The following is an 11,067-nucleotide window of genomic DNA, read 5'->3' as shown; positions in this document are numbered from 1 at the left end:
TAACACACCATGGTCTAAATATCTAGATGGGTCAAATGACGAGTGGGTCGAGTAGTCCATTTAACTTGAAATTTGTAAAAGGGCCTCACGTTTCTACTTTCGTTTTGGGTCTCCAAAATAGTTGAGCCGGCCCTGGTTATGAAGACTGAAACCTCATGGTCTCGAGTCGCAACCTTATGGTCTCGAGTCGGAATCTTAGTCTCGAGTTGTGAAGACTAAAACAGGTCTCGAGTCGCAACCTTATGGTCTCGAGTCGGAACCTCATGGTTTCGAGTCATGAAGACTAACACCTTTATGATTTCGAGTCGCAACCATAGTCGAAACCACCTAATTTCGAAACTTATTCTCCAAGTCTCGAAATCTACTTGCTAATCAGGTACACACATCTTATTTTATAGTTCATGATTGAATTTACATAATTAGGGTTTATATTTTACCCATGTTCTTATGATATAATCAATAAATAATACATATAAAATACATGAATTTAGATTATATTCCATTAAGTCTTTCCATTTTAGGTCGTCTTATCCACTATTAGTGGATGTATATTTATGAAATGTATATTTTAATGAAAAATTGTTTGTTAGAGCATCTAATCAATAACATAAAAAATTATGACAGATTAGTCCAAAAGATGTATACGTATCCTTGTCGAGAATATTGTTAGGTAACAATTGACAAGCTTTGAACAACTATTTCAATTGAAAGTCGTCCATGCAATTATATCCTTTGAGAAAAGCCAGTTTTCACCAAGCATAATAAATGCTTAAAAATCCTTATACACACACGTACGTCAGCTTCATATAAATGATAACAAAACTATTGTAAGATATATAATCAAACACTTGGCCTATTAGGCTTGGGGCAACAAACATAAAGACAACTTTATGATTTTCAGCAGTGGCGGATGTAGCATATAGTAAGGGGGAGCGCCCGCTACCGCTTGGCACTCCGGTGGTAGTGTAAAATTAGTGTAAATTTTGGAAAAAACTTGACCTTTTTTCGATTCCGTTACCCTTTTTTTATAAAACGTTACCGCTTCGCGGATTTTCTAGATCCGCCACTGTATATCAGCTAATTAGAATGTATCTGCTATGCTTGGTAGGCTGGTAGCAACAATTGGACTTCTGACTACAAACTTTATCTTACGGTCGATCCAACTCAAATAACCAAAAACTACTTCATCTTCCAACTTATAGGGCCCTTCTATTAGTAACTTATAGCTTTTCTTCTCATTCATTGATCGGAAACTCAGTTTAACCGGAGAAACACTTACATTTAATCCACCAACTGTTGTCAGTGTCGCGGTAAATCTAGATCTTCCTACCCCAACATATGTCACTGTACGTTTAAACTCATGAATAACTTTATCAGAACATGAGTTGTTCACGTTAAAAAAGGCAATGAACGAAGGGTAGTTTAGGTCCAAGGACGGGTTGGAACAATTGAAATTAGATGATCTTGTGATTGCTTGGATTTGAATCTTTGTATAATTTAACCCGCAAAGGAGATTAACATAATCTTGCGGGTCAACATCGTATACAAGTCCAGGGTTCAAGGCCTTGTTGGGCGCAACATGGCCTGAACCAATGGCTAAAGGGGTTGCTGGTTTGTTGTAGTCACCAATATCTTGAATTGGTTTATGTGTATTGTCTAAAATGTCCGAGGTAGTCATCATGGCTGACCGGATGGCGGACGGGCTCCAGTCGGGGTGGGCAGCCTTAAGTAAAGCTGCTACTCCACTGGCATGAGGGCATGACATAGAAGTGCCTGATACAATATTAAATTTACTATACAGTTTCTCTTCTGTTCCAAAATCATTCTGGATGAAGGTAGGTGAGACGCTGTCGGGCCAGGCTGCTAGTATTAGTGAACCAGGAGCTGTGATATCGGGCTTTAACACAACCGGACAACTATTAGACGTGTTAGACATATAATTATTAAATTTATAAGCTAGATACGTTACATATTATTAGTAATATTTATCATTATTAGTTTAACCCTAAGTTTCGGCAGTTACAGCCGATTCCTGTATCTGTATATATACATATGTACTGCATATCCATTCGTTATCAATTCATAATTTATGAACAAGATTTTTTTTCTGTCAAACCCTAAATATTCAGCGGATATCTAACATAGTGGTATCAGAGCACAGTGTTCGAAAGAATCCATCAACAAAGACAACGGAAACATGAATCAAACGCAGGGGATTCAAACCCAAATTCCAAAACTTACCGGACAGAATTATTATCACTGGCATATTCAGATGAGAGTTTTACTGGAATCACAAGAATTATGGGGCATAGTCGAAGATGGTTATCAAGAATTGGGAACAAATCCCTCAAATGAAGCCACTCCAACCTACCGAGATTCTATCAAGAAGGACAAGCGGGCACTGCACATAATATTTCAATCGGTCAATGAGATCGTCTTCGAAAGAATTGCAATGGCCAAATCATCAAAGGAGGCCTGGAGTATTCTGCATAAATCATACAGAGGAGAAAATCGGGTAAGAACTGTAAAACTGCAGACTCTTAGATGTGAATTTGATACGTTAAAAATGAAAGAGGAGGAGTCTGTTGAAGATTATTTCAATAGAATAACATTAATAGTCAACCAATTAAGAATGAACGAAGAAAAGATTAGCGAACAGAGAATCGTAGAGAAAATTCTACGTAGCATGACTAGAAATTTCGAATCTGTAGTAATTACTATCGAAGAAACGAAAAATTTAGAAGATGTGACCACCGAAGAATTAATGGGAATATTACAATCCCATGAATTACGCATGAAACGGTATGATGACACCCCTGTCGAGCATGCATTTCAAATTCAAAGTGGTGGACAAGATAGGTTTCGTCAAAATCGGAACGATATGGGAGTAAAGGGACGTGACAGAAATAAGGGCCGATACATGAATAATATCAGATGCTATAATTGTCAAAAACTGGGTCATACAGCCAAGTTCTGTAGGAAGAAAGAAGATAGTGTGAACGGTGATAACGTGTTAATTCATCAAGAGAATGAATCGGAAGAGACGGAGGATACCATGTTTATGATTTTCAACATGGAAGAGACAGTCAACAAGGATTGTTGGTATTTAGACAGTGGATGCAGCAACCACATGACGGGAAACAAAGATCTGTTTGTAAGAATGGATGATTCTTTAAAGAAGGAAGTAAGAACTGGGGATGACAAAAGATTAGAGGTATTGGGCAGTGGAGAAGTCGAAATCAAAATACGAGGACTAAACAAAAGAATACCAAATGTATTCTATGTGAAAGGTTTAAAACATAACCTTTTGAGTGTGGGACAACTTGTGCAGAAAGGATACAAAGTTAAGTTCGAAAAGGATTATTGCACAATACAAGATGCTAAGGATGAAATTATGGGCACCATAAGAATGACAAATAACAAGATGTTCCCGCTCAATCCGGGAAGTGATCTAACATTAGCCTTAACAATGACAACGAGAGAAGTTTCAACACTTTGGCATAAGCGTTATGGACATGTGAATCTAGACACATTGGTAGAAATGGGAAATAAAGAATTAGTGTTTGGACTACCGAAGATATCAAGAGACAATAGTATATGTGAAGGATGTGTGTCCGGTAAACAAGCAAGAAAAAACTTTCCTACTAAAGCTAAATGGCATGCAACTAAACCTCTTCAATTAGTTCACTCGGACATCTGCGGTCCAATGAGAACGGAATCTATCGGTGGGTGCAAATATTTTATTACATTCATTGATGACTTCACTAGAAAAACGTGGGTTTATTTTCTTAAATTCAAGTCCGAAGCCCTGAATTATTTTAAGTTATTCAAAGCGATGACGGAAAAACAATCGGATCATGTGAAAAAGACTCTAAGGACAGACCGTGGCGGAGAATACTGTGGAAGATCATTTCAAGAATACTTAAAAGTGAATGGAATACATCATCAACTCACCAACAGCTACTCGCCCCAACAAAATGGAGTAGCAGAGCGTAAGAATAGAACGTTAATGGAATTAAGTCGAAGTATGATGAATATAAAGAAACTGCCAAACATGTACTGGGCTGAAGCTATAGCTTGTGCTACATACATATTAAACCGTACAGTTACTAAGACAAGACCAAATGTAACTCCTTGTGAGGCATGGAATGGACGTAAACCCAACGTAGAACACTTCAAGATTTTCGGTAGTATAGCATATGCTCACATACCCAAGCAGCAATGGAATAAACTAGACGACAAGGTCGAAAAAATGATTTTTGTTGGGTACAGTGAGAACAGCAAAGGGTATAAGTTATACAATCCATTAAATAATAAAATTACTATAAGCCGAGACGTTACGTTTGATGAGAACAAAAGATGGGTAATGAACTCAAAACAATCTGATGGTTCACACACTATTATTGAAGATAACGAAGAGTTTACCGAGTATGATGATAGGGATCAACCAACTTCAGACAGTCATACCCTGCCAGAGTCTGAATCTAATCAGGACACGTCAAGCTTTGCCGGTGAAACAGCATCTGCAGAACGATCAGAAGTATCACCTGGAACAGAAGCGAGATCTGCAAATATTAGATCAGAAGGTCCATCTGGGACGAATGTGTTGCAGCAGCAGACACAACATCAGGATGGCAACGAAGATTCCTCAACTGATTCCGAGAATGAAGAGATTAAAACAAGAAGCATAAACAATATATATAGGAATACAAGGCCTCTAACTGATGCTGAAGTACTGCAGAAATACAATGAAAGGCAAGTAGTTAACTTCGTACTTTATGCCAACACCGATCCAACTACCTATGAGGTAGCAAGCAAAGAATCCAAATGGGTCGAGGCCATGAATAAGGAAATGGAATCCATTTACAAGAATCAAACCTGGGATCTAGTGGATCCTCCAATAAATCAAAAACCTATAGGAGTTAAATGGATATATAAGACTAAGTACGATGAAAAGGGAAATGTAGACAAATATAAGGCAAGGCTGGTGGTGAAAGGATACGATTAGTACTGGCTCTAGCGGCTCAAAATGACTGGTATCTACATCAAATGGATGTGAAGACTGCGTTTTTAAATGGGGAATTAAAGGAACAAGTGTATATAGAACAACCACAAGGATATGTTAAACCAGGAGAAGAAACAAAGGTGTGTCATCTAAAACGAGCATTGTATGGTCTAAAACAGGCACCAAGGGCATGGTACAGTCGGATTGATACATATTTTATACAACATGATTTCAAAAAATGCACATATGAACACACCTTATATACCAAGGACGCCAAGGAAGGAAAGTTGGTTATATGCCTATACGTAGATGATTTGATTATAGCAAGTAGCTCTATGAAGCAAATTACTGATTTCAAAGAAGAAATGAAAAAGGAATTCGAAATGACGGATATGGGTAAACTGCATTATTTTCTTGGTATGGAAGTACTCTATGAGAATGGTAACATAATCTTATCTCAAAGGAAGTATATGAGAAACTTACTTGAAAGATATAAAATGACTCAAAGTAACACTGTCTCAACACCAATGGAGTATGGCCTCAAACTATCCAAAGATGATCCAGATGAAACTGTAGACGGAAGTATTTATAGAAGTCTTGTTGGCAGCCTGATGTACTTGACAAACACAAGACCCGATATTATGTTTGCTGTAAGTAAAGTAAGTAGATTCATTGAAAATCCAAAGAAAAGCCACTGGGAAGCTGCTAAGCGCATCTTAAAATACATAAAAGGAACCCTGGATCAAGGTATCATTTACTCTAAAGGGAATAAACAAAAGCTAGTGGGTTATAGTGACAGTGATTATGCGGGAAATTTAGATGATAGCAAAAGTACATCCGGTTATATCTTTCATCTAGGTTCAGGACCCATATCATGGCAGTCAAAGAAACAAAAGGTTGTTGCCCTCTCTTCAACAGAAGCCGAGTACATGGCACTAACCCTAGCAGGATGTCAAGGAATATGGTTAAAAGGAATTATGGATGAACTACAAGGAAAACACAAATATTCAATACCCATATACTGTGATAACAAATCCACCATCTGTTTAGCTAGAGATCCAGTATACCATGGAAAGAGCAAGCACAGTAGAGTTAAATATCACTTCATCAGAGACTTAATAAAGAAGGAAGACGTAACTGTATTATTCTGTGCAACTAAGGATCAGTTGGCTGATATCATGACCAAAGCACTGCAGCCAAAGGACTTTCTCCGCTTGAAGATATTACTGAACATGAATCTGCACTGATCTAGCTTACCGGAGGGTGTTAGACATATAATTATTAAATTTATAAGCTAGATACGTTACATATTATTAGTAATATTTATCATTATTAGTTTAACCCTAAGTTTCGGCAGTTACAGCCGATTCCTGTATCTGTATATATACATATGTACTGCATATCCATTCGTTATCAATTCATAATTTATGAACAAGATTTTTTTTCTGTCAAACCCTAAATATTCAGCGGATATCTAACAAGACGGGCCTCTTGAACTATAGCTAGCCACACTTGGTGCTGGTTTAGTCCCGAGATGTGTCCCATGGAACTTTATACTCGCTTTCGCTTCCTCATTCTTCAGTTTTTGCAAATAGTTCATGACAGTTTTTCCTGATTCAAGATCCAAGAACAAGGCTGGATATTTACTTTGCATGACGAGCTCGAGACCAGTGGTATTCGTGATGAAAATAGCTCCCGAAACATTCAACCTTTTGACATTAAAAAATTGTTGAAAAAACGTATTGTTATTGTCGAAACACACCACAATCTTTCGATCAAACTTTTTATAATCGAAATTGTTCTGGCAAGCACCAACGAAGTCAATTGGGAGTTGCCTCAAACTTGACTTTCCAGGATAAAGAGACAAACCTGTAACCGAATCTCCATTGCCAAGAGTTAAGATACCCGTGAATTCACGATCTATTGTACTGGCTGCAACTGTGAGAACCCATGGTGTCCCATTGTGGAGTGTTCTTAAATCCGGTCCGTTGTTTCCAGCGGATGTAGATACAAAAATACCCTTCTCGAGTCCTGCGAATGTGGCTATGGCTATAGGGTCCTGGTGTAAGGGAAGTCCATCCTTACCGAATGACAACGATAGCACATCTACACCGTCAATGATTGCTTGATCAATCGCAGCAAGAATGTCCGAAACGAATACACCTTCATCCCAAAGAGCTTTGTACATAGCTACACGGGCATGTGGTGCCACACCGGTCGCTGTACCCGTTCCATAGCCAAAACACGATGCATGTTTCACGTAACCCCCAGCAGCCGTCGACGACGTATGGGTCCCATGTCCGAATGTATCACGAGCGGAGTACATGGACAGAGTTAAGTTGGGGCGGTTTGACAGAAGCCCTTTGTTGAAATAACGCGCACCAATTAGTTTCTTGTTGCATAAAGAAGAATTAAACTGGAATCCAACTTCACATTCCCCTTTCCATCTAGAAGGAACTGAACTCATTCCATGGTCATTAAAACTCTCGCTTTCTGGCCAAATTCCGCTGTCCACGAGCCCGATGATAACATCTCTCCCGTAGTTTGCAACCGGCCATGCACCCGAATTTGAATTCAGTCCAAGGAACTGAGTGGAGTGAGTTGTGTCAAGCTCAACTGTTGTGTCTTTAATAGAGTAAAGATAACCTGGTGTGTTTTTAATAAGCTCAAGCTCAGATGACGATAGAATGGCTGTGAACCCATTGATTGCATTCGTATAACTATACACAAGTTTGGAGGATGAAGAAGAAGTTACGTGGGTTGAGGTGGTGGTGAGGGAGTCGAGTGTGGCGGAGAACCAGGTATGGTGGCTTGAAAATGCGGTGGGCTTAGCGGATAAGTCCATGTGAACTATGTAAGTTTCATGAGACATTGCTAACACAACAAGTGAGAGTAGCCACACACATAACGAGATATAGTTGGCCATTTGGAATGAATCTGCCATTGCTGAATTGTATAAGTTTGTAGTGAGTTTAGTTATTAATTTATAGTGTCATTCGGTCATTTATACATAAGGATATGTTTATAAATTATAATAGTGCTCTAGAAAATTAGTTAGGGATACTAACTTGAGAAAGTAATGACGTTGATTATTATTCTAATGCTAATGAAGATATACAAATTTCTTTCATTCAACACGAAAAAGGACAATTACAAAGCAGGTAGTCGGGCAACAAGTTGCGCCGCCACCCCCTTTTGATGAATATACAAATTGTTCATCAAAAAAGACTTTTCATTTTAATTTATAATTAAATACTTTTTAAATTAAAGATTGAATATTACTTTATTTTAGCATAAGTGTTGTAAAGGCTTGCCTATATTGTAAAGCTCCCCAAACATTAGGACTGAGTCAATTCTTGGTAATCCAATTACCATGACTTTATCTTTGAGAAGTATTAACACACTGTATGTAAGTCAGCGTAACTCAAGTACCATAGTGAATAGTGTCGAGTCATATATTTCCATTGTTACAAGGGTAATACGAATTATTCATGTGTGAGGCATTAGTTGACTTGATGGTTTTGTTGGCCCATAAGACCACATGTAACGGGGCTTTATAAGGGCATGAAAGATTTTGATAATGCCCTTACACCATTACTCATAGGCATTATAAGGGCATAAAGAGTGGGAGGCATCTCTAGAATAATGCCCAATAAGAAGAAAAAATAAGGAAACTAATAAATAAAAGGGCATTATAAAGTCTTAACCATTACATGAAACATGATGACGGTGATGTGGCAAAAAATGCCCCTTAAGGAGCATTAACCATTACCCATGGTCTAACTGTTTTGATCGATGAACACACGAATTGCTTTGTAGCGAACTAGCATCAACTCTTTAATATTTTATTAAACTTTACAAAACTAAATCATTACATTGATCCCTATTTATACCAAAAAGATCAAACCAACCCTAAGCTAATACGAACTCAAACAAACCAACCTAATCAACATAAAGAAACCTGAATTCAAATTTCATTTCAAGCAAACTAAAAGCTAGGATACTTAAACTAGAGTTGAGTTTGTTCATATTTTCTATGTCTATGGTTAAAAACATGTTGATGCTATGACCGAAGGTTACATGTTTTGGAAGGGACGTCGGGCTAGGTAAGCTCTTGCCTTTACGCGAAACTAGTACCAAAGTGTAAAGGACTTGATTTTTATAAAAACTAACTACCCTAAGGGAATTGACAACTCACAGAACAACTAATAAGGACAAGTAATTTAAACCCCTTAAACTATCATTATGGTTTGATTCCGGTCGCGATTAGCGTTTCCTTGCTTATTCAAAGCGACAGGTTCGAGTGTGTTAGGATTCGGACCCCAGATACTGCACAACATTACGCATTAACATACATAGTTCCCCAGCTGTTAAACAAGCCCTTATAACCCCATTGTAAGAGCTACTTAAAGAACCATCAAGAGTTATGTAAATCCAAAAACCCCTATGTCTTACTATTAAGTACTACCTTTTTTTATTTTACTCTTCATATTTTATTTGACTATTTTTTAAAATTTTTACTTTTGGGTTTTATTTTATTTTACTCTTCATTTTTCATTTGACTATTTTTTTAAAAACTTTTACTTTTGGGTTTTACTAGATACAGATGAAGACTCCGTACTAAAACTCGATGTATCCTTGGACAACCACGGTATCTTACCATCACTATATTACGCCAACGATGGGTGCACGTGCCAGCGTGAAGTGTAGTGTGATAGTATTATATCGTATTATTATAAATATTATAACTTGAAATACTACATAAAACAACTAACAATATACATCTTTTAATAAGCACACCGCATCATGTCAATAAATAATGATAATTAATAATAACACCACCACCAACAACAACAACGACAACAACAATAGTTATAATAATATGTTAATGCCGTCAAAGAAGCTAGCACATGGTCAATCAGAGATTTCTTGAGGACTTTTTTTGTAATGTTATTGCTGTCAAATTCCATATCTCGTCCTGGTGTGTTTCGGTCGGAAACAAAGTCCCTGTTATGTGAAGACATTCTGTATCAGCAACGGAAGATAACTGGTATTGCAGGTAATGTGATTACTTTATTAAAGTTATATACAACTACATTAATATTATGCAATAGCTCCGTTATTGGGAAAAAAATTAATATTTTTTTCAACATTTGTTTTAGATTTGGTTCTTCAACAAGAAGAACTTGAAAATATTTGTCTATCTGAAATTGAAAAGTTGCTACTTATCAATGGGAGTACAGTGAAAAATTTTGATGACATGCCAAGTGTTCCGGACAATTATGTTTCATCGTCGAACAATCGATTGATAATGAAAGAACTATCGTATGACAGAGTAGCTCTACAAAGGGAACATGATGGTTATGTAAAGTGTTTAACTGCCAAACATGAAAGAATATATAAACTTGTTATGAAAGCGATTGAAAAAGGTGATGGAGGTGTCTTTTTTGTATATGGTTTTGGTGGAACTGGAAAGACGTTTCTTTGGAAGACATTTGCAGCGGCATTACGATCGAAATGTGAAGTTGTATCGAATGTTGCATCCAGTGGAATTGCTTCACTTTTGCTGGATGGTGGTTGAATTGAACTGCTAACTCAAGGTTTGTAATTCCACTCAACATTAATGAGGATTCAATATGTTTGATAGAGCCTAATACTGAATTAGGTGATTTAATTAAAAGAGCAACTTTGATTATTTGGGATGAAGCACCTATGACTCACAAGCATTGTTTTGAGGCTCTCGATAGAACAATGAGAGACATATCACGTTCCAGTCAATCGAACATGGAATGCAAGCCTTTTGGAGGAAAGGTCATTCTATTTGGTGGTGATTTTAGACAAATTCTTTCGGTCATCTCTAAAGGTACCAGAACCATGATAGTCAATGCTTCTTTGAATTCTTATTATATATGGTGATACTGTCAAGTACTAAAACTAACTGAGAATATGAGATTAAGAGTTCGATGTTAGGAAACAGATTTGAAAGAAATAAAGGAATTTGCAAAATGGATTTTAAAGCTTGGTGATGGTCTGTTTGGTGAAGAAAATGATGGTGAGATAGA

The 11,067-nt window shown here is 37.2% G+C and overlaps 1 protein-coding gene across 1 annotated transcript; it reads right to left on the bottom strand.

Moving 5' to 3' along the window:
* Positions 1–1,081: 1,081 nt before the first annotated feature.
* Positions 1,082–7,949, bottom strand: LOC110914223 (subtilisin-like protease SBT3). Its single transcript, XM_035980762.1, has 2 exons — positions 6,484–7,949; positions 1,082–1,919 (listed from the first exon to the last, which is right to left on the bottom strand). Exons 1-2 carry the CDS (start codon positions 7,947–7,949, stop codon positions 1,082–1,084), a joined length of 2,304 nt encoding a protein of 767 aa, XP_035836655.1.
* Between the last annotated feature and the right edge of the window lie 3,118 nt (positions 7,950–11,067).

Source organism: Helianthus annuus, chromosome 2 (genome assembly GCF_002127325.2).
Source record: "Helianthus annuus cultivar XRQ/B chromosome 2, HanXRQr2.0-SUNRISE, whole genome shotgun sequence".
NCBI lineage: Eukaryota > Viridiplantae > Streptophyta > Magnoliopsida > Asterales > Asteraceae > Helianthus > Helianthus annuus.
The sequence above is the reverse complement of the archived record's forward strand: the minus strand, read 5'-3'. Positions and strand labels throughout refer to the sequence as shown.

What these genes read in the sequence shown, in the direction of transcription:
- LOC110914223 (XM_035980762.1), bottom strand. Translation starts at nt 7,949, where the DNA reads ATGGCAGATTCATTCCAAATGGCCAACTATATCTCGTTATGTGTGTGG. An exon ending in AGTTCAAGAGGCCCGTCTTG is followed by an intron (nt 1,920 to 6,483) that starts TTAGATATCCGC and finishes TAACACGTCTAA; the next exon opens with TAGTTGTCCGGTTGTGTTAA.